Source organism: Mustela erminea, chromosome 6, assembly GCF_009829155.1.
Source record: "Mustela erminea isolate mMusErm1 chromosome 6, mMusErm1.Pri, whole genome shotgun sequence".
In the NCBI taxonomy this organism is placed as follows: domain Eukaryota; kingdom Metazoa; phylum Chordata; class Mammalia; order Carnivora; family Mustelidae; genus Mustela; species Mustela erminea.
Window position 1 is genome coordinate 52,547,417 of NC_045619.1, and position 26,624 is coordinate 52,574,040.

Genomic DNA, 26,624 nt, shown 5'->3' on the forward strand with positions numbered 1-26,624 from the left:
CTTTGGCTATTTGGGGACTTTTGTGGTTTCATATGAATTTCAATGTTTATTTTTCTATTTCTGTGAGGAAAAAAACACATTGGAATTTTGATTGGGATTGCATTGAGTCTATAAATGACTTTGGATAGTATGGACATTTTAACAATATTAGTTCTTCTCACCCATAACCTTGAGATATCTTTCTACTTCTTTGTGTCTTCTTCATTTTTTCTAATTAATGTCTTATAGTTTCCACATGTACAGCTCTCTCACCTCTTCAGTTAAATTTATTCCTAAGTATTTTATTGATCTTAATGCTATTGTAAATGGGAATTTATTTTTTTAAGATTTTTTTTTAATTTACTGGACATACAGAGACATCACAAGTAGGCAGAGAGGCAGGCAGAGAGAGAGGGGGAAGCAGGCTCCCTGCTGAGGGGCCTGATCCCAGAACCCTGGGTTCATGACCTGAACCAAAGGCAGAGGCTTTAACCCACTGAGCCACCCAGGTGCCCTTCAAATGGGATTGTTAAAAGCTTCTTTTTCAGATAGTTTGTGTTTGAAGTGTCTATATAGCAAGACTGGTGCTATCACCAGTTAAAAGCTACCTGACACTTACTCTTCATAGTCACTTCAAGGAGAGACAGATAGAAAGGAAAGGGGTAATATAGGATAGAAACATATATTAAAAGACAAGTAATAAAAATTTTTTAATAAAAAATAATAAATACAAGTAGTTATTAATAATAGAAAATGGAATATAATTTAGGGTATTTCAAAATTTCATGTTTTATGTTCCTCCAAATTGGTATTCATTTTTTTATTAACTTTCTGTAGACTATGAATATAGAGTATAATAAAATTGATTATTTAAGATTTATTTGATGTAGACTAAAATTGAAATTGGACATACTGGTTTTCCCTTGTATCTGTATCAACCAGAACCTTCAGAGGCAACCACAAAGTGTTCTGTACCTAAAAAAGAGAGCACCTGGGTGGCTCAGTGGGTTAAGCCTCTGCCTTCGGCTCAGGTCATGGTCCCAGGGTCCTGGGATCAAGCCCCACATCAGCAGGGAACCTGCTTCCTCCTCTCTCTGCCTGCCTCTCTGCCTACTTGTAATCTCTGTCTGTGAAATAAATAAATAAATAAAATATTTTTTTTTAATTAGAAAAAAAAAAGAGAACTTTGCTGCGTACATGTGTGTGTATGTTTGTTGTGGGAATGAGAGAAACACATAGGAATTATTTTAAACTGTAGAAGCAAGTTTCCTAGTATATTTCTAACAAGACTCTGATGGATATTTATGGACAATCTAATCATGATCTCACCAGCACTTATCAGGGTTGACTGATGGACTGAAAGCTTCCTGGGTGCCAGGTACTATATTAAATGTGGAGATAAAACAGTTAGCAAAATAGAGTTCCTGTCCTCAGGAGTTATATAGTCTATGCCTACCAGAGAGGTTTCCAAATGAATGTAGATGTGAATCTTATATCCTGGGCCTTCAGATGCTAACTAACTATTTCACGGTGTGGATTAAATTTAACATTCACTGTTTTACTTGCATGTTACTATTTATATGGGTATATATTAAAGAAAATTACAGAAAATAAAACACAGAGGCAGCCCCTCATATTTTCTGAACAACTCTCCTTTCCCATCAAGGGAGAGTTCATGTGGATTCATTCCACAGAGAGCTCAGGAGTGTTGGCATCTTATTTCTTCTACCCCATACAGTTACCATTTTCACTTTATTCCAGGTAGCAGAGCACCAAACTACATTGCTAATGATAAGTTCAGAGAAGTTCTGGGAAAAACTGACTGCAAGAGAAGGAGAACAACGAGGGAAAGGTAGACAGTTTCATGACCTTTTCCTATTGGACATTGGTGTGGGAAGTGCAGAGGAGAGTTGGCATTCTGAACCTTTATGATCAGAACTTTGCTCTAAACTCCAGGCAGTCTTTCTGAGTAACTAGCATTATAGCAGCTATTCTCAAAATATGTTCCCTGGCCCAGGAACATCAGCATCATCTGAGAACTTGTTCAAAAGGCAAATTCTCAGGCCCCACCTTAGACCAAGGAGTAAAAAACTCTGGGACAGGGGCCCAACAAAAGGTATTTTAATAAAACATTTTGTCATGTCTCTCTTATTAATAAATCAATTGAGACGAAAGATAGATTCTTTGGGACGCCTGGCCGCCTCAGTTTGGTAGAGTGTGTGACTCTTAATCTCAGTGTTGTGAGTTCAAGCCCCACCTTGGGTGTGGAGCCTACTTAAGGGAAAAAAAAAAAACAAAAACATGAATCCTTCTTCCTAGTGTGGAAAGTAAGCTACAAGAAAGAACAATTAATTAATGGTGCCACTAATCATAAAATCATACCCAACAGAAGCTTCAAACAGAGAGGGAACATTGAAAGAGTGTGGAGAGTCAGAAAAGAGGAAATGAATTTGGAGATAATTAAGAGATGGATAAGATGTGGGATGATCTTTGCCCTTTGCTCCTTATTTATGCATTCATCCTGAGTAACTAGGCTAGAGGAAGGATTAGGATAAGCTCTGCCTCTCACAGAATAGGTTGGGAAAGAGGAACGTAAGTAAAGAGTGACAAGACAAGATGACTAGTGCTGTGGTCAAACTCACTAGGAACCCAAGTTTTGGGACATAGGAAAAAGACAAAGTTCTCTCTGGAGCAGTGAAGAATATGAAGTAAGGTAGAAATGTCTTATGGAAGTGTCAGCTAAATTTGGAAGGATGATGAGAGATTCTCCAGGTAGAGAAGGAGAAAAGGCAATCTGGGCAAAGGGAATGACATGGACAAAAGCTACACGTATGAAGTCCTATCCTGTCTGCTTTGCGGTGTCTCTCTGTGCCTTCTGCTGATCATGTGAAACCCTCAGTGTAGCCAAACAAAAGAAAAACATCTCTCTACAGATCTTTCTCTCTCTTTCTAAGATTTTATTTATTTATTTGACAGAAAGAGAGCAGGAGAGCACAGACAGGGGGAATAGCAGAGAAAGAGGGAGAAGCAGGCTCCCTACTGAGCAGGGACCCCCCCCACCCCCCCGCCAAATCCAGGGCTCTATTCCAGGACCCTGGGATCATGACCTGAGAAGAAGACAGTCGCTTAACCAACTGAGCCACCCAGATGCCCCCAGATCTTCCTCTTTTTAATGAAAGTTGCAAGTTTTTAAATTTAAAAAATACTGAAACACAAATTTACTTTTATTATTTTTTCACAACCTGCAGATCTTTTATTATTATTTAAAATTTTTTGAAGATAGTTTATTTATTTATTTATTTTTAAGTAGGCTCTGTGCCCAACATGGGACTCAAACTCATGACCCCAAGATCAAGAGTCACATGCTCCACCAACTGAGCCAGCCAGCTGCCTCTATTTTAATTTTCGATGATGGTAAAAAATACATAAAGTAAAATTTACCCTCTTAATCAATTTTAAGTGTATAGTTCAGGACTGATAACCACATTCACATTGTTGTGTAGCAAGTCTGCAAATCTTGCTTATATCATTCTTCAAATTGCTAATTGCCGGAAAGTTGCTAACTCTGAGAAAGCCTGTTCCACCATTGTCTTTAATAATACTGAAGCTAACATCTGGGGTGCCTGGGTGGCTCAGTCAGTTAAGTGTCTGCCTTCGGCTCAGGTCATGACCCCAGAGTCCCGGGATCAAGTCTCGCATTGGGCTCCCTGGTTGGCAGGGAGTCTGCTTCTCCCCCTGCCCCTCCCCCACTCATTCTCTCTCTCTCTCTCTCTCAAATAAATAAATAAAATCTTTAAAAAATAAAGCTAATATTTATAAGAAGCTAAGTATGTGTCAGGCACTTTTCTATACACTTCCATGCATCACATTATTTGATTCTTACAACAACTTTGTAAGATAAGTGGTATTATTGTTCCTATTTTATAGATGAGGAAACCAAAGCAGAGAGAGGTTAATACCTTGTCATGAGTCACACAGCTAACCAATGGCACTCGGTATACAGATTCTTTGCACCATTGTGTTTCTTCTGCAAGACTGGTGTGTTCTGGTTGCTATGGCAGCAAGTAGCTGTTTTAAATCTCCCTTTGCAGTGAAGTTAACATCCTAGAAATTCAAGCTAAATACATTTGATATAACTAAGCACCCTTTTCTAGCTCAGGCAATACTATTTTTTCATTCCATAACTAATACATTACTAGATGTACAGATAGTCCCCATGGCTGGAACCTTGCCTAGACCCATTCTAGCTTCTCTTTTAGATCCACAGAATTGGAAAATATTCAATAGGATCCCAAAGTTAACCAATCTTATTTGCTAGAATCGAAGGGCCAGGATAAAAGAAGATTAATGGTTGAAGAGAATTTAGGTGGCTTTATTGGGTTTATAGAAAAGTTGAGAGAAACAGACATGAGTAGTCGTGGGCCCTGAAGAAGTTACAAAGGGAAGAGGAGAAAAATTTCATCAGAAAATCAAAATAGAAGAGAAGAAAAAGATGCCAAAGAGATTATGCAAAGCATGTTCCTCAGTATTTCTTTCCTCATTTTTCATTCCCTTTGTCTTGACATGTAAAAAAATGCCTCATTCCTATGATGTAACTCCGAATGAACTGTTTTTTTTTTTTTCTTTATGCAGTCTTTTATCTTTTAAAGTGATTAAAAATGGACTTGAATGTCTTTTGTATTTATTTTGTTTGATACCATTTTCAGAAATCCTCATTTATTTGTGCAGTTTCTGTCTGGCACTCTGAGAGGAGTTAGCTAACTTTCTATAAATGATCAGATAGTAAGTAATGAGGCTTTGCATGGCAAATGGTCTCTTGTAATCCCTCAAGTCTACCAGGATAGCGCAAAAGCAAATGACTGTTACTGTGCTCCAATAAAACTTTATTTACAAAACCTGTGAGAGGCTGGATTTAACAGGCTCTCAGTTTATATAGTGCAGGCTATAGTTTGTCGCCTTCTGTCGTATCTGCCTCCTTAAAAGCTTCCTTTAATATTGCTTGTAGCACAGATCTGGCAATGCATTCTCTCAGCTTTGGCTTCTCTGAAAAAGTCTTTTTTCCCCCTTCATTATTGAAAGATACTTTTGTTGGCTACAGAATGCTGACTTTTGGGGTTTTTTTCCTTCATTATTTGGAAAACGTCAATCCATTGTCTTCTGGTTAACATTGTTTCTCATGGGAAATTTGGTATACTTCTTACCTTTATTTTTCTATATACAATGTGTCCCTGCCACCCCCTCCAACCTGGCCATCTTCAAGACTTCCTCTTCTTCTCTGATTTTCAGCAGTTTGAAAATAATGTGATTAGGTCTGTGTGTGTATGTGTGTTTTCAGTAGGCTCTACACCCAGTGTGGAGCCCAATGTAGGACTTGAAATCAAGTCTTGAAATCAACCCTAAGATCAAGACCTGAGCTGAGATAAAAGTCAGATGCTTAACCACCTGAGCCACACAGGCACTTCTAGGTGTATTTTATTTTGGCATTTATCCTGCTTGGAATTCTCTATGATTCTTGGATCTGTTGTTTGATTGGAAAATTCTCACCTGTTGTCTTTTCAAACGTTTCTTCTGCTTGTTCTTTCTCTCTTCTCTTTCTAGGATTCTGATGACATAGTTTTTTTTTTTTTTTTAAGATTTTATTTATTCATTTGACACAGAGAGATCACAAGTAGGCAGAGAGGCAGGCAGAGAGAGAGAGAGGAGGAAGCAGGCTCCCCGCGGAGCAGAGAACCTGATGCGGGACCCGATCCCAGGACTCTGAGATCATGACCTGAGCCGAAGGCAGCGGCTTAACCCACTGAGCCACCCAGGCACCCTGATGACATAGATTTTAAACCATTTGATATGCTCCTACAGCTCTTGGACGTATTGTTCTATTTCTTTTCTAGTTTTATTGAGAAACAATGGCCATACATCCCTGTATAAGTTTAAGGCATACAGCATGTTGTTTTCGTTTATGTATATTGTGAAATGATTACCCGAATATGTTCAGCTAACATCCATTTTCTTATAATAGATACAGTAAAAAGAGAAAGAAAAAAAAGAAGAAGAAAAGAAAAAAGAAAGAAAATTTCTCCTTGCCATGAGAAAGAACTTTTAGGATTTACCTTTTTATTTTTTATTTATTTTTTTTTAAGTCTTTTTTTTTTTTTTTAAAGATTGTATTTATTTATTTGACAGAGAGAGAGAGATCACAAGTAGGCAGAGAAGCAGGCAGAGTGGGTCGGGAAAGCAGGCTCCCTGCTGAGCAGAGAGCCCGATGCAGGGCTCGATAACAGGACGCTGGGATCATGACCTGAGCCGAAGGCAGAGGCTTAACCCACTGAGCCACCCAGGTGCCCCATGGATTTACCTTTTTAACAACTTTCCTATTTGGGGAACCTGGCTGACTCATTTGATGAAGAATCTGACTGTTGATTTCAGGGTCATGAGTTGAAGCTCCCTATTGGGCATGAATCCTTCTTAAAATAAAAATAAAATAAATTTAAAAAATAACTTCCCTATAAATCCTACAGCAGTGTTTGCTACAGTTATCATGATGTACATTACATCTCTACTATGTATTTATCATATAACTGGAAGTTTATACCTTTTGACCACCAACCTTCAATTCCCCTTCCCCTCTATCTCTGGTAACCACAAGTCTAATATCTTTTTCTATGAGCTTTGTTTTGTTTTGTTTTAGAGACATATAGAGAGTGTGCATGTGAGTGTGCAAATAGGGGACAGGGGTGAGAGGCAGAGGGAGAGTGAGAAAGAGAATCTTAAGCAAGCTCCATGCTCAGCATGGAGCCCAATATGGGGCTTGATCTCCCAACCCTGAGATCATGACCTGAGCCGAAATCAAGTTGAGCACTTCACTGACTGAGCCACCCAGGCACCTATTTTTTTTATTTTAGATTCCACATAAATAAGTAAACTCATAGAATATTTTTCTTTCTCCGTCTGACTTATTTTGCTTATCATAATGCCTTCAAACTCCATCCACATTGTAAATGGTAAGATTTCTTCATTTTTTATGGCTAAATAATATTCCTGTGTGTGTGTGCCAGTATATACACACATATATATTACAACTTCTTTTTTTTTTTTTAAGATTTTATTTATTTATTTGACAGAGAGAGATCACAAGTAGGCAGAGAGGCAGGCAGAGAGAGAGGAGGAAGCAGACTCCCTGCCGAGCAGAGAGCCCGATGCGGGCCTCGATCCCAGGACCCTGAGATCATGACCTGAGCCGAAGGCAGCGGCTTAACCCACTGAGCCACCCAGGCGCCCTATCACAACTTCTTTATCCTTTCATCCGTCAGAGGATACTTAGGTAGTTTCCATGTATTGGCTATTGCAAATAATGTTGCTGTGAACATGGGGGTGCAGATATCTTTTCAAGTTAATGTTCTCATTTCCTTTGAATATAGTCCCCAAAGTGGATTGTGAAATTATATGATAGTTCTATTTTTAAGTTTTTTGAGGATCCTCCATCCTGTTTACTATGGTGGTGCACCAATTCATAAGCCCATCAACAGTTCACAAGTGTTTCCTTTTCTCCACATGCAAGCTAACATTTGTTACTTCTTGTCTTTTTGATGAGGTTAAATTTTTTTCTACCTTTTTTTCCTCTGTGCTTCAGTTGGATAATTTCTATTGACTTATTTATAAGGTAAATATTGGTTAATTATTTTCTCAGATGTGGCAAGTTTACTTAAGAGCCTGAGGAAGGAGTTGCTCATCTCTGATAACTTATTTTTTTTTTAATTTTCAGCATTTTTAATTGACTTTATCACTTCCATCTTTCTGCTGAAATTTCCCATCAGTTTATGGATATTGTCCACCTTTTTTATTATAGTCCTTAAGGACTATAATATATAGTATTACTTGTACTTCTATTACTTCTAGCCATTTGATTTTTTATTTTTATTTTCTTAAAAGATTTTTTCTCAAAGTATTTTCTACACTCAACATAGGACTCAAACTTACAGGCCAGAGATCAAGAGTCACAGGCTCTACTGACTGGGCCAGCCAGGAGCCCCTCTTCTAGTCATTTTAAAGTTCCATTCGGATAGATCTCACTCCAATATCATCTATGAGTCTGACTCTGTCGGTTGCTTTGTATCTTCACAGGGCGTTGTCACCATTGTTGTCTTTGTTGTCATCATCATCTTCTTTTTGTAAGTCATATAATTTTTTTCTTTTAAGTAAGGTCTACACCCAGCATGGGGCTTAAACTCACAACCCTGAGATCAGGAGTTGCATGCTCTAATAACTGAGCCAGCCAGGCACCCCATCACATAATTTTTGGTTAAATGACAGACATCTTGTCCAAAACAGGGGAGATTAAGTAAATAGCCTTTATATCTAGAAAGGGACACATCTCTTCTCAGGCAGTTTAGCATAGTAGATGGAGTCATTCTGGTTAAAAGATGAGGTGGATTTAGGACTTGCTCTTTCAGTATACCACAAGCTTCAAATTCCTCTTATGATGCCTTGTACTTGGGGTCGGGTCTGGAATGCTGGAGGCTTTTCTCAATGTTTGTTTTCCACTTTCAGCTCTCAATTCCCTATACACATTATAGGCACCACAGAGGTGGTCTCTCTCCATATTTTTGCCCCTCTGCCAGTGGTGGACTGCTGCTATTTGTTATGTTTTTGGCTGGGTTGCTGGTGAGAGGGTGCGGTAGTTCTCTCTTGACCTTTTCATCTTCAGTCATAGGTAGTCTATATGCCTGTGCCTTGGAGGATAAGATTTTCTTAGAATTCCTGCCTCTACTCCTAATCAAACTTTGCTTTGTGTCTATGGCACGTCTTGTGTAGGTGTTTCCCGCCCTTCCTTCAGTCTTAGGAAACCTCTGAAAGTATGAGTATAGAATTCTTGGCTGAGGTCTGTTTCTTTTCCCTCCCTGTGAGGTTGGGTTTTTTTTGGTTTTTTGTTTTTGTTTTTGTTTTTTCCTCTTTTTCACTCTGTCCTTTCCCTGGCAACAGTGGGTCTTTACCTGTGCAACAATTTACCACTTTTCTCCAGAGTCTTAAGCTTTCTGAAAAGAGTTTGGGCAGCTGGGGCCTTTCCTGCGGGATAGATAATACTTTCCTCTATGTCTATACTACTATGGGAGGCTTTTTTCAGTCTCATTCTGTATCCAATCTTTCTTACGAGCCCTTGGTAAAGGTGATGGAAGAGAACCCGTAAATAAGTACAAGCTTCCCGTATGTCACACAGAGATTCTTTGTTGTTATTCTAGACCACACTAGACCTTTAGTGATTCATTAAAATCTTAGCTGTGTCCTTAGTTGCTTCTGTGATGGCCCAAGTACCTCCCATGTTCCAGCACAGAGGAGACAACTCAACACTTAAGTCTCTTCTCGGAAGAAGCTGTGCCTCCTTGGATTTTAGACTAGTGAGTTAACTGGCAATCTCTGCTCAGCTCTTACATTCAACTTTCTGGTTCAAAAAAGGTTATGATTTAGCTTTTTTCAGTATCAGGGAGGGGAAAATGCTCTTTCCAACTTTTTTTTTTTAATGTCCTAAGTGGAAGTGGAAATTCCTACCTATTGTTTTGTATCATACTCCCTCTTCTCTACCGTGTCATCCAATTAGTGTTGCAAACAATTCCCCTTGTCATGAAAATACTGTTTTTAATGGCTGTGTATTGTTGCTTTATATTAATATAGCAATTTTTCAACAAAATTTATATTATTGGGCATTGTATAGACTTAACATTTGATTTTCCCAGCATCTTTACTCCAGTGCACTTCCTATAGTAATGGACTCCTTTCTTTAGAAAACCCCCTCCTGTCCAATTCCATGTGTTATTTTGGGATTGCCAGTCACAGTACTTCATCGTGCTGGCCTCTGCGTGGTAAGAATGACCCAGGTCCACCTGTTGTAGTATCTTGGCTACAGTGATTAATCCAGAGCTGAGCATATGAGACAAGGAGGAACAAAATCCATTTTCAGAAATTTCTCTGAGTTAGATGAAAAACTTCTGTATCTTGGGATCATAGGGCTGGAAGGATTCCCAGCTCCCTCTTCTCCACTACTTGAAGGAAATCCTGTGTATAGTGGGACTGAGAGATTGGGAGAAATGAGTCCTGACAGCATCAGTGCCTAATTTCAGGCCATAACATTTCCAGTTTCTCTGGTTCCTTCGGTTCTTCATGTCTGATCCACCCATTACCAAAAAATTCTTTTTCGTCTAAGTTGGTTTGATTTGGGTTGTTCATTCATTGGGTTGTTCATTTGGGTTGTACTCCAGAAAGTATCCTAATTTATACCCTAGGTAGCGTTCAAGTCTCGCCAAAATAAAGAATACAGTGAAGAAACTTACGGTCGAAAGAATACAGTGAAGAAACTTACGGTCGATACATTTTTTGCATACATGCATGCTCTCTTCGCTCATTAAGAAACATTTCCAATGGGGCACCTGGGTGACTCAGCAGGTTAAGCCTCTGCCTTTGGCTCAGGTCATGATCTCAGGGTCCTGGGATTGAGTCCTGCATGGGTTTCTCTGCTCAGCAGAGAGCCTGCTTCCCACCCCCCCAGCTCTCTCTCTGCCTGTCTCTCTGCCTACTTGTGATCTCTCTGTCAAATAAATAAATTAAATCTTAAAAAAAAAAAAAATTCCAAAATAAGAATTGCTGGGTCATAGAAATGTGAAAGTGTTTCGATGTGTGTGAAATTGTCTTCAGAAAGGTTATCCATTTATACTTTTATAAGGAGTGTATATGTCCCTATTTCCACATAATCACAGGAATACTGAGTAGTATTAATTTTTTAAATTCCCCAATAGATAGAGATATACTGCTTTTCTCTTGATACTATTCCTATACCTGTGTTCCCAAGTATGTCTCTCTTTTTTTAAAGATTTTATTTATTTATTTGACAGAGAGAGAGATCACAAATAGGCAGAGAGACAGACAGAGAGAGAGATGAGGAGAGACAGGCTCCCTGCTGAGCAGAGAGCCCAATGCGGGACTTGATCCCAGGCCCCTGGGATCATGACCTGAGCCGAAGGCAGAGGCTTAACCCACTGAGCCACCCAGGCGCCCCCCAAGTATGTCTTAATAGAATAACAAGAGAACAAAGATCAAACGTGGATGGAAATTTGGAATGAAACCAGAAAAAAAGGGAGAAGTCCAAAATTTGTTCTGAGAGCATTACCACTGTGAATACTCAGCCCTGGGATTTCCCCAGAATAGGTATTAAGGACTGGCTGAGCCAGTATGAATGTTTCAGGGAGAAATAAATTTGAGGGAGTGAATAGAAGTCCTACCCAGGGTTACCACCTTAGCCTGAGGGCTCCAATAGGTGATTGGCTGATGCATTAATCAAAAGCTCCACACCCTGTGGGGTTAATATACATATTATAGCAGGGACCCAGACTTCTGGTTCCTGCTATTGAGGAATCTCACCCACAAGGATGTGGGCTCAACTCCTTCTAGGAATATTGACCCTAACACCAGCCATTGCAGAAAAATATCTCCCGTAAGTGCTTGGTGTCAGTGTTGATTTAGGGCAGGTGGCTTCTTTGCTTTTCTCAAATTAAATACGGGAGAGAAGAGATAATCTCTGATTTATTTTAATTTCCTTCTCATCTGTTCCTTCTTTGGTTTCATTTCTCCTTTATCCAGAGAGAAAGGCAGAGGCACCAAAAGGAAGCTTTAAGAAAGATAATGTTAGGGCACCTGGGTGGCTCAGTGGGTTAAGCCGCTACCTTCGGCTTGGGTCATGATCTCAGGGTCCTGGGATCGAGTCCTGCATTGGGCTCTGTGCTCAGCAGGGAGCCTGCTTCCTCCTCTCTCTCGCTCTGCCTGCCTCTCTGCCAACTTGTGATCTCTCTCTGTCAAATAAATAAATAAAATCTTTAAAAAATAAAAAAAAGATAATGTTTATAGTAGACTCCTCATACCCTGTTCTCTCTAATAGAATTAATTTCCTTCCTGGTACCCTAGGTGTAGATTCTCAGTGATGGCCTCCTAGTTGTGGTTGGTTTAAGGCTGTGCACAGCTTAAGGCTGATTTATTTGTTACTCACCTGTTTGTCCCTTATAGAAAATAAGGTTCACAAAGGCGGGGGATCAGTCTGTTAAATTCAATGCTGTATGCTGAGTGCTTAGGAAAGGGCTTAATTTTTCACTGAGTGAATGAATCATTACGCCCTGAAATCCTTTTGCTTCCTTAATAGAAATTACCTGGTGACAGTACCAGCCCAGCTTAACTTCCCCTCTACCCAGAGAGTTTGTTTGGATCTGAGCCCTGGGTGCCTTGATGTAAAATTCACTATTACTCTGGAGACCAAGGACAAGACTCAGAAGTTGCTAGAAACCTCTGGATCGAAGAAGAGGCACTTACAGTGCATCTCCTTTCTGGTAAGCACAGATTCAACTCCAACTCTGCTCTCTTCCTTTCTTAGCTTCCTTCCTAGGCATTTAGGCAATCTAAACTGTAAGTATGATTTCTGTTATTTTACTTTTGCCACAGTCTTTAAACCTGGTCTCCCCTAAACCTAAACTGAACTCTTGGCCGTAACACATTCACAATTTCCTTGACCTTGGATTTCTTCTTTTACTTTTTGACCTTAACCTCTGAATATGGTTTCTCTTCTTCCTGGCAACTTGTTTTATGACCCTACCCTTGCTACCCCCAGCTGTTTCCCCAATATCCTACTCTGCCACAGAGCTCCCTTCTCTTGTTCAGGTACCACCTCCTGCTGGTGGCACAGAGGAAGTGGCTACAATCTGGGTTTCGGCTACTGGAAATAATACCAGCTTTGAGGAGAAGAAAAGGGTTCTAATTCAGAGGCAGGGGAATGGCGTCTTTATACAAACTGACAAACCTATCTACAACCCAGGGCAGGAAGGTAAGAGGCACACAGATGGGATTTGACAAAAGACAGGACAAACCGTTGCTCATATTCTGAAAGAGGGGCTTTGTGGCTGGGTGAGAGGTCAATGGAACAAGGCAGGAGGGAGGAAGGTTTGCAGGGAGGAGGGGTCACAGGTGTTGAAGACACGCTGTGTTACATCAGTGGGAGTAAGTGGATGGAGTTGCTAGTGTGTGTGTGTATCTGAAACAAAAGTACACATTTTTCCTGGGATGGAATTTGGCAACTTTAACTGGGCTTCTGCATCTTACAGCAAGCTGCTGATGTGAATAAGACAGCATCAAGAAACATTTTATAAGGACATTTTCAAGGGCTTTTGGCTTGAGCCCCTGGTATTTGTACTTTGTGCCTTCTTCGGTAGAAGGGCCTTACATTCTAATGTTTCCAAGTGAGGGGCTGGGTGGGGCTTTGACCTCTCTCTCAGACTCAGTTTTTGTTTTTTGTTTTGTTTTAAAGTAAAACCTGATGGAATTTTGCTGACTTCGAAGTGTGTGGGGGAAGTAGAAAGGGTGGAAAAAAGATTCAGAGAAGGGAAAACCCCCTTTGCCAATGATGTCTGTTCTGTTCTAGTGCACTTCCGCATTGTCACCCTGAACAGCAGCTTTATCCCAGTGAATGACAAGGTGAGAATTTAGTTGGGAAGAGGGAAAGGGAGAGAAGTAGGGCAGACTGAGAGAGAGTGGGCAAAAGGAGATTCTTTCTAAAAAGTGCGATGAGGCGAAGTCATCTGAGATCCAGAATGTTTGTGCTAGTCTCAGATTACAAGTCTAAACCCTCCTTGTCCCATCTTCTAAAAACAGGCAGCGTGGATAGCTGAGAACAGCAGTTAGATTAGCATTCCTGAGAGATGCTCATATCCACTGTCATCTTAAAGGGATTTTTAAAGGGACACCTGGATGGCTCAGTCTGTTAAGCATCTGCCTCAGGCTCAGGTCTTAATCCCAGGGTTCTGGGCTCAAGTCCTGCATCTGGGACCTTGCTCAGCAGGGGAGTCTGCGTCTCCCTCTGCCTGCCACTCCCCGGGTTTGTGTGCTAGAGCACACGCTCCTCTCTCTCTCTCTCTCTCTCTCTGTGTGTGTGTGTGTGTGTCAAATAAATAAATAAGTCCTTAAAAATAAAGAGAGTTTTTTAAAACTTCCAGGCCTTTTCTCCAGGAATGACACCATGTGGCTTTGCAGTTCTGATATTAGAAATAATTCAGGAGGATGTTTAACAAAAAAAAAAAAAAAAAGAATATCCATCCCCACCATCCTTTACTACAAGGCAAGGTGTTTGATAAAGTAGGCAATTCTCTTAAGACTGTATTATGTGCCAGGGCACCAGGGTGGTTCAGTGGGTTAAGCCTCTGCCTTTGGCTCAGGTCATGATCTCAGGGTCCTGGGGTTGAGCCCCACATCAGGCTCTCTGCTCAGCAGAGAGCCTGCTTCCCAACCCCCAACTCTCTCTCTGCCTACTTGTGATCTCTCTGTCAAATAAATAAATAAAATCTTAAAAAAAAAAAAAAATAGACTACATTATATGCCAAAAGTTAAAAGGTGGTAATATCTGGAGATTATTTGAATGCTCCTTGAACAGTTCAATCCCTAGAATCATAAGCCTTATGATAAGTTTGATCTCAAGGTAGGCCTTGTGTCAGTTTTACATTTCTGAAATGCTTGCCTCTAGGAGATGCCTGTTGTTTTCTCTCTCCTTCAGTCACAGCCCGGGATACATGCTGTGTCACGAAGCTTCTAAAGATAGTGATAGGGTAAGCATTATTCTTTATTCCCATCTCCATGTTCTCAGAGCTTGTTTCTTTTCCCTGAACACACAATGAAGGGATCAGCTTATTGATCAGCAGCTTCCTTCACCACTACTTTCTTCCTCAATTTAGAATTCTTTTCTATTGCTCTTTCCTATCACCTGTATCCTTTCTTCATCAATCCAGCTTAATATTGCCTACTTTTTTTTTTCCCAGGATTTTATTTATTAATTTGACAGAGACAAAGTGAGAGAGGGAACACAAGCAGGGGGAGTGGGAAAGGGAGAAGCAGGCTCCCCACTGAGCAGGGACACCAATGTGGGATCCTATCCCAGGATCCTGGGATCATGAACCCAGCCCAAGGCAGACGCTTAACCGACTCAGACCCAGGAGCCCCTAATATTGCCCACTTTTTTCTCAGCAGACTGGTAATCCCAGTGCTGAGGGAAATACTAGTGGAGAGCGTGGCCACCACAGTCAAGTGTTAGTTTAGGCTCTACTGCCCCCTGAAGGTGGATCTCATTAGCTACCCCTTGTTACTCTCCTCCACACAGGTTAGACCCATTCCTGAGAGGTGTTCTGATTTCCATCCTTATTCTCTATTTCTGTTGTAAAATTACTCCTTCCTCTTCACAGCATTTCTTTACACAGCCCCCGACTCCAAGATCCAATCTGAAACACTGAAAATTTGAAACTCCAATTTGGAATACTGAGGTAAACTAAAGGAATTTTTTCTAAGAAACTGAGGGACAAAGATTGTGAGGTTACAGAGGACAGTATTTTATCCTGAGGCAACTGAAGTATACTTGAGATTTATTGAGCCTCTCTGGTTTGGTTGCTACAACCATGTATTCACAAATCTCAGCCTGCTTCCGGTTGGAAATGCTATTTTCCTAGCATTGTTGAACACTTGTTTTTTTACGGAGCCTACTTCTGGGTAATTGGTGTCCTCCCTGATTCTTGACTCTCTATGTGAGAAGAGTACTTTGTCATCTGAGAGGTATTCTTTTTCTGTACTTTTTAGCAGTCCACAGTAGTCTCATTTGTGTCTCCTTATTGTCTGTGTAGCTGTGGTTTGTAAGAATCCTGTCTCCCTCTTTATCTTGAAGGGGAGCAGAATGTGCTACCCCAACATGGGCTCCTTTGCCATGTGGATTATTTTGAGCTGAAGGCAATGATGAGCCAAAATGCTCAGGAAAAATTATTTTACTTCTCCCTTAACTGACTAAAAGAATTTACATAGTGGGGAAGGTGCCTGGGTGGCCCAGTTTGTTGCATGTCTGACTCTTGATTTTGGCTCAGGTCACATCTCAGGGTCTTGGAATCAAGTCTTGCCTTGGGCTCCATGCTCAGGGTGGAGTCTGCTTGAGATTCTTCCTCTCCCTCTCCCTCTGCCCTTCCCCCACTCTTGCTCTCTCTCTAAATAAATAAAATCTTAAAAAAAAAAAAAAAAAAAGAGAGAGAGAGATCTTAAATGGGGGCATGGCCCAGTTACCAGATACAACTTTTTTTTACCTAAAAGATCCATCTGCATGGTAGGACAAACATTTGATTACCAACCATCTGCTCTTCTGATCTTCCTGTGAATTGCCCCATTTCCCGCTGAAGCCCCAGGCTCCTATCTCATTCCTTAGCTTAGAATGGCATATAAGTGAGTCTCAGTTGCCTGGCAGCCCATGAGTCTCACTGTCTTTGTGCAGATGTATGTAATTAAATTTTTTCTCCTGTTACTCCATCTTTTGTCAATTTAATTATTAAACCAGCCAAAGAACCTAGAAGGGAAGAAGGGAAATTTTTCTGTTCCTATAATCCTTATCTCTCATTTTTTGGCTGTTCTGAAGAACTGCCATTATCCTGGATATCAAGGCTGATAGTTGTATTTAATGAATCTCTGTTTCTTCACTGGTTAACATCACGTGGTACTTGGTCTAAGAATCAAAGGCAAGCACCATCTTGATTTCATTCCCTTTTCCTTCCAAGTGAGATCCAGTTCTTGTATGCTCTCTGAGGCCCCTGTATTTAAATTCCAGCTTTCAATCTCATTTAGTTTTTAAGTGTATATAATACTAATTGGAATGCCCAGAATTCAGTAAGTGTATAGTCTCTAATCAAGTCTTTTTTTTTTTTTAAGATTTTATTTATTTATTTATTTGACAGTCAGAGATCACAAGGAGGCAGAGAGTCAGGCAGAGAGAGAGAGAGGGAAGCAGGCTCCCTGCTGAGCAGAGAACCCGATGCAGGACTCGATTCCAGGACTTCGAGATCATGACCTGAGCCGAAGGCACCAGCTTAACCCACTGAGCCACCCAGGCACCCTCTAATCAAGTCTTAATTATATTAATACTTTAGACATATACTCTCTCTCTTTTTTTAAGACTTATTAGAGAGAGAGAGAGAGAGAGAGAGAGCATGAGTAGCAGGGGCAAAAGGAGAAGGAGAATCTGAAGCAGACTCTGCAATGAGTGTGGAGCCTGATTTGAGACTCAGTCTCATGACTCTGAGATGCTGACCTGAGCCAAAACCAAGAGTCAGTGCCTATCTGACTGTACCACCCCAGCACCCCCAACATTTTAGATATTCTAATTACCAATTTCCTTGGCTATGATTTTGTACAATTCTAATTATTACAATTTCAAAAAAAATCAAAAGATCTTATACAAATAACACAATAAAAAGATGATTTTTCTCATAGATTATCTGGAGCAGCCATTTTGTTCTCAACTTTTTATTATAAGAATTTTCAAACATAACATTCATTATGTTTCATTTTGCCATATTCATTTTAATTGATCTTTTTTCTTTTTTTTTCTGAATTATTTAAAAATAAGTTGCAAATATCATAACATGTTATTCCTGAACACTTTAGCTTGTATCTTTTTAAAAGTAGATCCTAGGGGCATCTGGCTGGCTCAGTCAGTGGAGAGTGCGACTCTTAATCTTGAGGTTGTGAGTTTGAGCCACTGGTGGGTATAGAGATTACTTAAAATTAAAATCTTTAAAAAAAGAAAGAAAAGGTCCGTCTTAAATAATCATGATATCATTATCAAACCTAAGGAAATTAACAATAATCATTTAATATCATTTAATACCCAGTCTTTTTTTTTTTTTTAAGATTTTATTTATTTATTTGACAGAGAGAGATCACAAGTAGGCAGAGAGGCAGGCAGAGAGAGGAGGAAGCAGGCTCCCTGCTGAGCAGAGAGCCCGATGTGGGACTCGATCCCAGGACCTTGAGATCATGACCTGAGCCAAAGGCAGCGGCTTAACCCACTGAGCCACCCAGGCGCCCAATACCCAGTCTTAAATCAGCTTTTTTCAAATGAGTTTGAGGGTTTTTTCGAACTAAGATCTGATCAAAGTCTTTTAAATTTCTGTCTTTTAAATTTCTCTTAACTTAAAATAATCTTAATTTTTCATTATTGACTTTTTTTTTTTTTAAAGAGAGAGAGAGAGAGAGAGAGAGAGAGAAAGTGATCAGGCTAAATGACTTGTAGAATGTCATCATTCCAGAATATGACATCGACTTTTAGGGAAGCCTAGTTGTCTTACAGAGTATTCAACATTCTTGATTTGTCTGATAATTTCTTTACTGTGTAATCTAACTTGTTTCCCCATCTTCTGGAAGTTGTTCTGAGGTCTTAATTAGATTTAAGCTAAACATTTTTGGCAAAAATATTTACTAGACAATGCTATGAACCTCCAGTATACTCTAAAGGATACACATAATGACAGGTTGTCCCATTATTAGTGAAAATGAATTTGATTACTTGCTTAAGGTAAGTAATTTCTCTAGTGTAAAGATATGTCTTCTCTTCAGATTTTTAAAATTATTTTAATTTTTAAACTTTTATTTTTTTCAATATTAATTTGAGAGAGAGAGAGAGAGAGAGAGCATGAGCTGGGGGGAGGGGCAGAGCAAGAGGAAGAAGCAGACTCCCCGCCAAGCAGGGAGCTGGATGTGGAGCTCAATGTGGGGCTCAATCCGAGGACCCTGAGATCATGACCTGAGCCAAAGGCAGACACTTAACCGACTGAGCCATGCAGGTGTCCCTCATTTTTTTAATTTATTTAATGTAAGTTCCATGCCCATCTTGGGGCTTAGACACAACCTTGAGATCAAGAGTCACAAGCTCTACTGACTGAGCCAGCCAGGTGTCCCGGTCTTTTTTTTCTAATTAGTAAATAATTTTGGTGACACTTTAGCACTTAGCCCAATAACCTGTTCACCACTAACCTTTTAGTTTTAGCATCCATTTTCTTGAAGTCTTTTGATGGAACTCTTTAAAAAATTTTTAAAAATATTTTAATAATATTTTATTTATTTATTTGACAGAGAGAGAGAGAGAGAGAGCAAAAGCAGGGGGAGCAGCAGGGGGAGCCTGATACCTGGGGCTCAATCCCCAGGACCCTGGGATCATGACCTGAGCCAAATGCAGATGCTTAACGAACTGAGCCACCCAGGCACCCCCATGGAACTCTTTTTTTTTTTTAAAGATTTTATTTATTTATTTGACAGAGAGAGATCACAAGTAGGCAGAGAGGCAGGCAGAGAGAGAGAGGAGGAAGCAGGCTCCCTGTTGAGCAGAGAGCCCGATGCGGGACTCGATCCCAGGCCCCTGGAATCATGACCTGAGCCAAAGGCAGCGGCTTAACCCACTGAGCCACCCAGGCGCCCCCCCATGGAACTCTTTTAAACAAAATATTTTTTAGAAGGGATTCAGACAGCAGAGGAGGAGTCAAGGAGATAGTTGGCTCCCAAGAAGAGGTTAAACATCCGGGAGCCTCCAGATGCTAAGACTTTGTTTTCAGGCATGTTGTGGTAGAGCTCAGTCCCAGAGCCCTAAGGGATGCTGAAGGGTCTGAAGCTTTATTTCTTCAAATGTTCTGGAGACTGTCAGTCCCTCTGAGGAAATCTCTTCTCTCTCCTCCCCTAGCCAGTAAGCTTTTGCTCCATCGTTACCCTGATGAAGGCACAAAAGAGCCATTTAGGAAGGAAGAAGAGGGCAACAGAGAAAGAGAGAGGCCCTTGTGAACTTTCTGCTTTCAGCCCATCCTTATTGCTTATCCTGCTTTAACCCACATTATCTGATTTTCCTTTTCAGTACTCCCTGGTGGAGCTGCAGGTAAGTCGAAGTTTCCTTTTCTTTTCTGTCCATTGTGGAAAGGGGAAATGAATCTAGTGCTAAGCTTTAAAGCCAGGAACAACTCTGAGATCTTGGCCCCAAGCCTGAGACTGCCTCAGTACTGAGCACCCACAGCTCCACCCCAGCTGAGCCTTTCTCCTGCCTGTGCCCCCTGCCCCCTCGGTCCTGAACCTCTGTAGAGAAGGACACCACTCTGCTGTGACTAGCCCTCCTACTCTGATTCCTGTGACTTTTCTGGGCCAGCCTTGGTTCGGTACTCCTCTTATTCTAATCGCTATCGTCATAGATACTCAGCAGTTGAGTAGGACACGAATACTGTGGGAAGTACTAAGCAGGAAAGGGTCTAGAATGGTGACTGCCCACAGCAACCCCTCCATGGTTCTGTTAGATTATCTTTCGGGTACATTGTGCTAAATTCCTTCAGCATTGCCCCTAAATAGTTACCAAGAATAAGCACTTTGTAAAGGACATTTTAAAACCCACTTTCTGAAACTGGCAGTAACACATTTGAGAACTTAGTCTGATTATTTGAATCCACAAGGATGCTTTTTATCCCAAATGGGGTCGGACCCATAGGAAAATTTATTGTACTTAGTAATAAAAAAAATCATAGTTGAAACTATAGCTGTTCTTCCTGGTCATGAGCAACGAGTGGGATTCTTCCCCTGCACTTTGTGTCTTTACCTGCTTTTTGCAGTGCCGAGTGAGAAACAGGCAGGTACGTCATGAATTTCTTTCTAACAAACACAGGATCCAAATAGCAACAGGATCGCACAGTGGCTGGAAGTGGTTCCTGAGCAAGGCATTGTAGACCTCTCCTTCCAGCTGGCACCAGAGGCAACGCTGGGAACCTATACAGTAGCAGTGGCTGGGGGCACGGCCTTTGGCACCTTCAGTGTGGAAGAATATGGTAGGTGGGAGAATTAGCAGGTCAAAGTGTTGGACACAATCTTGTCCCCAAATCAGCAAAGGTAAAGTAAAATCTACTATGGGGAGGGATTTTTAAAACAATTTTTTTTAAGATTTTATTTATTAATTTCAGACAGGGATCACAAGTAGGCAGAGAGGCAGGCAGAGAGAGAGAGGAAGGGAAGCAGGCTCCCCACTGAGCTGAGAGCCTGACGTGGGGCTCGATCCGAGGACCCTGGGATCATGACCTGAGCTGAAGGCAGAGTCTTTAACCCACTGAGCCACCCAGGCGCCCCTAAATTTATTTTTGAATCCAGGCTAAACCAGCTAATAACTTTGGGAGCATTTTGCTTTAATACCCCCCCCTTAAATAATTAATTTAAGTATGACTGTTTTTATACCCCTCTGTCTACTACCTGTATGGTCAAATCCTCTTTCTTTCTTTTCCTTTCCCACATCTATTTCCACTCTCTCCAGTGTTGCCTAAGTTTAAGGTCGATGTGGTGGAGCCCAGGCAATTATCAACAATGGAGGAATCCTTCTTAGTGAAAATCTGTTGTAGGTAAGAGTAAAGCTCTGGATTTGGTGAAGAGTAAAACTGTATTGAGAAGCTGACAAAGGGAGTGTTATGGGGAGAGTTGTTGTGCAGGCATGGAGGCAGTGGTTAAAATGTAAGATATTGGGCGCCTGGGTGGCTCAGTGGGTTAAGCCGCTGCCTTCGGCTCAGGTCATGATCTCAGGGTCCTGGGATCGAGTCCCGCATCGGGCTCTCTGCTCAGCAGGGAGCCTGCTTCCTCCTCTCTCTCTGTCTGCCTCTCTGCCTACCTGTGTTCTCTGTCAAATAAATAAATAAAATCTTAAAAAAAAATAAATAAAATAAAAATAAAATGTAAGATATTTTTAGATGGTCCCAAAGTCATGACTTAACCATTTTCTTTCTTTTCTTCCTTCTTTCTTTTTTTCTTTTTTAAGATTTTATTTATTTATTTGACAGAAAGAGAGCACACCGTGTGCATAAGCAGGGGGAGTGGCAGGAGAGGGAGAGGGAGAAGCAGGCTCCCCACAGAGCAGGGAGCCCAATGCGGGGCTTATTCCCAGGGTGATGGGATCATGACCTGAACTGAAGGCAGATGCTTAACCACCTGAGCCACCCAGCAACCCCTAAGAACACATTTTCTAATTGTGTCTCTGCTCTTACGTTTCCATTGCTGAGTCAGCATTATTGATTCAGTGTCTACCTTATGCAGAAAACAATATTGAGTCCCATGAAGCAATAGGAACAAGGAGAGAGAAAATACCATGTCTGTCCTTCAGAAGGTTCATAAGGCTATGAGGGAAGCAGGGAAGTGAACAAGACTAGGGAAGGATTGTTAGTACTTTACCAAGTTGGAGTAGGGGAAAGAAGGGACAATAGTGTTCTGGAAGAGGAGGGCTGGATCTCAAGTGCACTCTCCCAACTCTGACTTCTCATGCTTTTCTGGGTTAGGTACACCTACGGAAAGCCCATCCTGGGGACAGCACAGGTCTCTGTGTGTCAAAAGGCATATACTTACCATTTTCCACAGGCAGGACGGGAACAGCTACCTGACAAGTGCAGGAATCTTTCTGGACAGGTGAGTAAGTGGAATGTAGAAAAGGAACCTTATTCCTATGTCCTAATGAATAGCCAAACATCAGTATTAAAAAGTGGGAAAGGAATTGAAAAATTGAAACAGATGAACATGAGAAAAAGAGAGGCTCTTAACTATAGGGAACAAACTGAAGGTTGCTGGAGAGGAGGCAGGTGGGGGGATGGGGTAACTGGGTGATGGACATTAAGGAGGGCACATGATGTAATGAGCACTGGGTGTCATATATAAGTGATAAATCACAAAATCCTACTAATGAAACTAATATTACACTATATGTTAACTAACTGAAACCTAAATAAAAACTGAAAAAAGAAAAAAAAAACTGAAAAAAGAAAAAAAAAATCGAAAAGTGGTTAAAAAATAAAAAGCAGTAAAAAGCCCAAAGTAGAAATCATTTCATACAATTATTGCCCTAGTTCCAAAGAACAAAGCAGTCTTCTTTACTCTAAATAGATGAAGTCTTTTTTAGAATCTGCCTTAGAGTCAAGAAATTAACCTAAATCCTTGAGAGGTACAGTTTTCCTGCAGTTGGTTCTCGCCCGCACCCCTCCCATATCTTGGAACCTCAGAGTTGTTTCCTGATTGTGTGTTGCTGGTGTATATACTCTATGTTATAGGGAAGTTTTTCTGTCTTGAAGGTGGAGAAACCAAAGCATGGAGATAAGAATTTCTTTCGATAGTGCGTTATGAAACGGGGTAAAAGTTAGGTTATTCATCCTCTCTTTTTGGCCCCCTGATTGCTTCACTAGACAGACAAAACAGGATGCTTCTCTGCTTCTGTGGACATGTCCACTTTCAACCTCACTGGTTACATGTACAGCCACACCATCAATATTGTGGCTACTGTGGTGGAGGAAGGTACAGGTAAGTGGAATAGTCTTGGTTCATTGAGAAAAGAGAAAGGAGAAGGCCTGTTCCAGGGATAAACTTATTCAGAGGACTCAAGACCTACCCTCACTAGTGTTTGGGAATGACTCTGTTCCTAGGTCATAGTCAAAGGGAAGTGCCAGATTCCAGTCTGTCCTCTGTTACTGTTTTCCCGAAAGGTTGGGGAGGAAGAGTTTGTTTGGATCTTTGGCCAGAAATATGTTCAGCTTCATACTTCTAGTGGCATTCTCCTTTCAGGGATTTTATGTGTTTTTTTGTTTTTTGTTTTTTTTTTTTTAAAGATTTTATTTATTTATTTGACAGACAGAGATCAAGTAGACAGAGAGGCAGGCAGAGAGAGAGGGGAAGCAGGCTCCCCACTGAGCAGAGAGCCCGATGTGGGGCTCGATCCCAGGATCCTGAGATCATGACCTGAGCCGAAGGCAGAGGCTTAACCCACTGAGCCACCCAGGCACCCCAGGGATTTTATGTTAAACATGAAGATGAGGATATCAGGTATTTCAATTGTCATACATCTGGTTTCGCTCTGCAGGAGTAGAAGCCAATACTACTCAGGATATCTACATTTCTTCAGAAGTGGGATCAATAACCTTTGAAGACACCAAAGACTTTTATTACCCCAATTTCCCCTTCAGTGGGAAGGTATGTTGAAACTCGTCTCTACACAAAAAATGTTTAACCATCCACCGTTGCCTTCTTCCTGTAGACATAATAATAGCTAATTTAGCATTGTCCTAAGTACTTTACAGGTATTTACTTATTTAATCTTTATAACTACCCAGTGAGGTAGAAACTGTTATTGGCCCCATTTTACAGATAAGGGGACTGAGGCACAGCAAGGTTAAGTGATTTTCCAAAAGTTATACAGCTGGTAAGTGGTAACTAGGATCAACATTAGGCCTATCTCAAGTGCACTCTTAAGTGAGAGAGTGAGAGCCAGGCTGCCTGGATCCAGAGTATATACTCTTAATTCCTTATGCTGTGCTGCCCTTAATCTCACATGAGATGCACTTTGAATATTAATGTGACTTTATTGCCTTTGCCAATGCCAGGGGCTCCTAATGTACACATCTTTGAATTTTAGACCTGCAAGGTGTCTAGAGAAATCATCTACTGTGGCTCCTCCCCTAAGCAAGATGAATGTTTAACTTTCCTTAACAGAGAGCCATTGATAGCTCCTTAAGCAGTTTCCTCAGAGATTTAAAAATTTCCTTTGTTGGTGTCTTCTTTCTTTCTTAAAAAAAAAACAAAAACAAAAACAAAAAAAACACAAAGCAAAACAAAAAACCAAAAACCAAAAACCCCATTTATTTATTTAAGTAATCTCTACACCCGAAATGGGGCTTGAAGGCTTGACCTTCAGATCAAGAGGTACATGCTCTCCCAGCTGAGCCAGTCAGGCTTCACTCCTGTCTTCTTTCTGATACTTAACAATCTATCTATCTTTTTTTTTAAGTTCCAAATAACTTTTCCACACAATAACCTTGTATATTTTTAGATCCATTTAGGCCCATCCTTAGTCATCTTTTCTCTAGACCAAGGACAATCCAGATCTCCTTAGAGCCTAAGGATTATACAATTTGCGAGTGGAAGGGGACTCTGTTTAAAAAAAATTAAAGCAATATAATGTACAGAGAGCCTTGGAAGCCTTGGAAGGGGCCCGTGTAAATGAAGCGTCTTAAAGCTTCATTAGCTACATGGCAAGTCTACTTCTGCTCCAGGCTGAGCTCCTCCTGTGCGTTTCTCATTTCCTCATAGATGTTAGTTTCCAATGCTTGAATCACACTTACCTGTTTTCTGGACTCCCTCCTGAAATGCGTTCTTAGAGTTTCTTTTATCACCTCAATTTACCACATACTCGAACTTACTCCAAACCTAATTCTAACATCCCAATAACCTTCATCCCCCAGATAAGAGTTAGGGGCCATGATGGCTCCCTTCTCAAGAATCATTCAGTATATCTGGTGATTTATGGCACAAATGGAACCATCAACCAGACCCTAACTACAGACAATGACGGCCTTGCTCCCTTCAAGCTGGATACAGTTAATTGGAGTGGGGGAGATATTTCTCTGGAGGTAAGGCTTCCCTGAGGGAAAACGTCAAACTTTTCCTGTTTCTCTCCCCTCCTCCCTCTGCTGTAATTCCATCTCCATCACTCATCAGTCCTGCTTCCCACTTGAGAAAATTTTGGGTTTTTTTAAAGATTTATTTGGAAGGGGGAAGGGGCAGAGGGAGGGGGAGAGAGAACCCCAAGCAGACTCAGAGCATGGAGCGTGACATGGAGCTTAATCCTAGGACCCTGAGATCATGACCGAGCCAAAACCAAGAGTAGCATGCCCAACCAACTGAGCTACCCAGGTGCCCCAAGGGTTTTATTGTTTTGTTTTGTTTTTAATATCAATCTAATAAATGGCCCTTCAGATAAAAATTGTTATTTCTTTATTTTTTTAAAGATTTTTTTTATTTATTTGACCAAGGGAGAGATCACAAGTAAGCGGAGAGAGAGAGAGAGAGAGAGGAGGAAGCAGGCTCCCTTCCAAGCCGAGAGCCTGATGTGGGACTCGATCCCAGGACCCTGAGATCATGACCTGAGCTGAAGGCAGAGGCTTAACCTCCTGTCTTCTTTCTGATACTTAACAATACATCTATCTTTTTTTAAGTTCCAAATAACTTTTCCACACAATAACCTTGTATATTTTTAGATCCATTTAGGCCCATCCTTAGTCATCTTTTCTCTAGACCAAGAACAATCCAGATCTTCTTAGAGCCTAAGGATTATATTTAACCCACTGAGCCACCCAGGCACCCTAAAAATAGTTATTTCTACTAATTCATCTTTCAACTTATCCCCATCTCTATTTTGATCCTATATTTAAAATAAGAGTGGTGGGGCACCTGGGTGGCTCAGTGGGTTAAAGCCTCTGCTTTCAGCTCAGGTCATGGTCTCAGGGTCCTGGGATTGAGCCCCGAGTTGTGCTCTCTGCTTGGCGGGGAGCCTGCTTCCCTTCCTCTCTCTCTGACTGCCTCTCTGCCTACTTGTGATCTCTGTCACATAAATAAATAGATAAATAAATAAATAAATAAATCTTTTTTAAAAAATTAAATAAAATCAGAGTAGGGAGGAAAAAATAGTTCAGAGTTATTCTTTTCCTCCTATTTCCCTCTTCTCACCTGCCCTGGGCCATTACTCATAAAAAATGGCAAAGAAGAAAACTCTACATTTTGGATAACTTATAAGGAAAACTACTCATACCAGTAATCAACTGTGAAATAATGCTGCTCAACAAACAACTACAAAACTTTAGTGTTATAACAACAAGGCTTTATTGCTCATACATCTGGGGTAGTCAGATACGCAGCTCTGCTGATCTTGGTGGACTTCCTTACATGTTTGGGGATGAAGGCCAGTGTCTCATGCTCCAGAAAGCTATCCCAGGGATATTCTGATGGCAACG

At 40.8% G+C, this 26,624-nt stretch overlaps 1 protein-coding gene across 2 annotated transcripts in view; it reads left to right on the forward strand.

Annotated features, from left to right (window-relative positions):
- A2ML1 (alpha-2-macroglobulin like 1) overlaps window positions 1-26,624 on the forward strand; it is a 92,550-nt gene that overhangs the window by 39,674 nt on the left and 26,252 nt on the right. For both annotated transcript variants that reach the window (XM_032347178.1, XM_032347180.1), the window contains exons 2-11: window positions 12,155-12,338; window positions 12,667-12,829; window positions 13,424-13,476; window positions 19,697-19,717; window positions 20,489-20,648; window positions 21,125-21,209; window positions 22,134-22,260; window positions 23,028-23,142; window positions 23,699-23,808; window positions 25,077-25,244. In XM_032347178.1, the coding sequence (XP_032203069.1) occupies window positions 12,155-12,338; window positions 12,667-12,829; window positions 13,424-13,476; window positions 19,697-19,717; window positions 20,489-20,648; window positions 21,125-21,209; window positions 22,134-22,260; window positions 23,028-23,142; window positions 23,699-23,808; window positions 25,077-25,244 (1,186 nt within the window). The remainder of the gene's footprint in view (window positions 1-12,154; window positions 12,339-12,666; window positions 12,830-13,423; window positions 13,477-19,696; window positions 19,718-20,488; window positions 20,649-21,124; window positions 21,210-22,133; window positions 22,261-23,027; window positions 23,143-23,698; window positions 23,809-25,076; window positions 25,245-26,624) is intronic.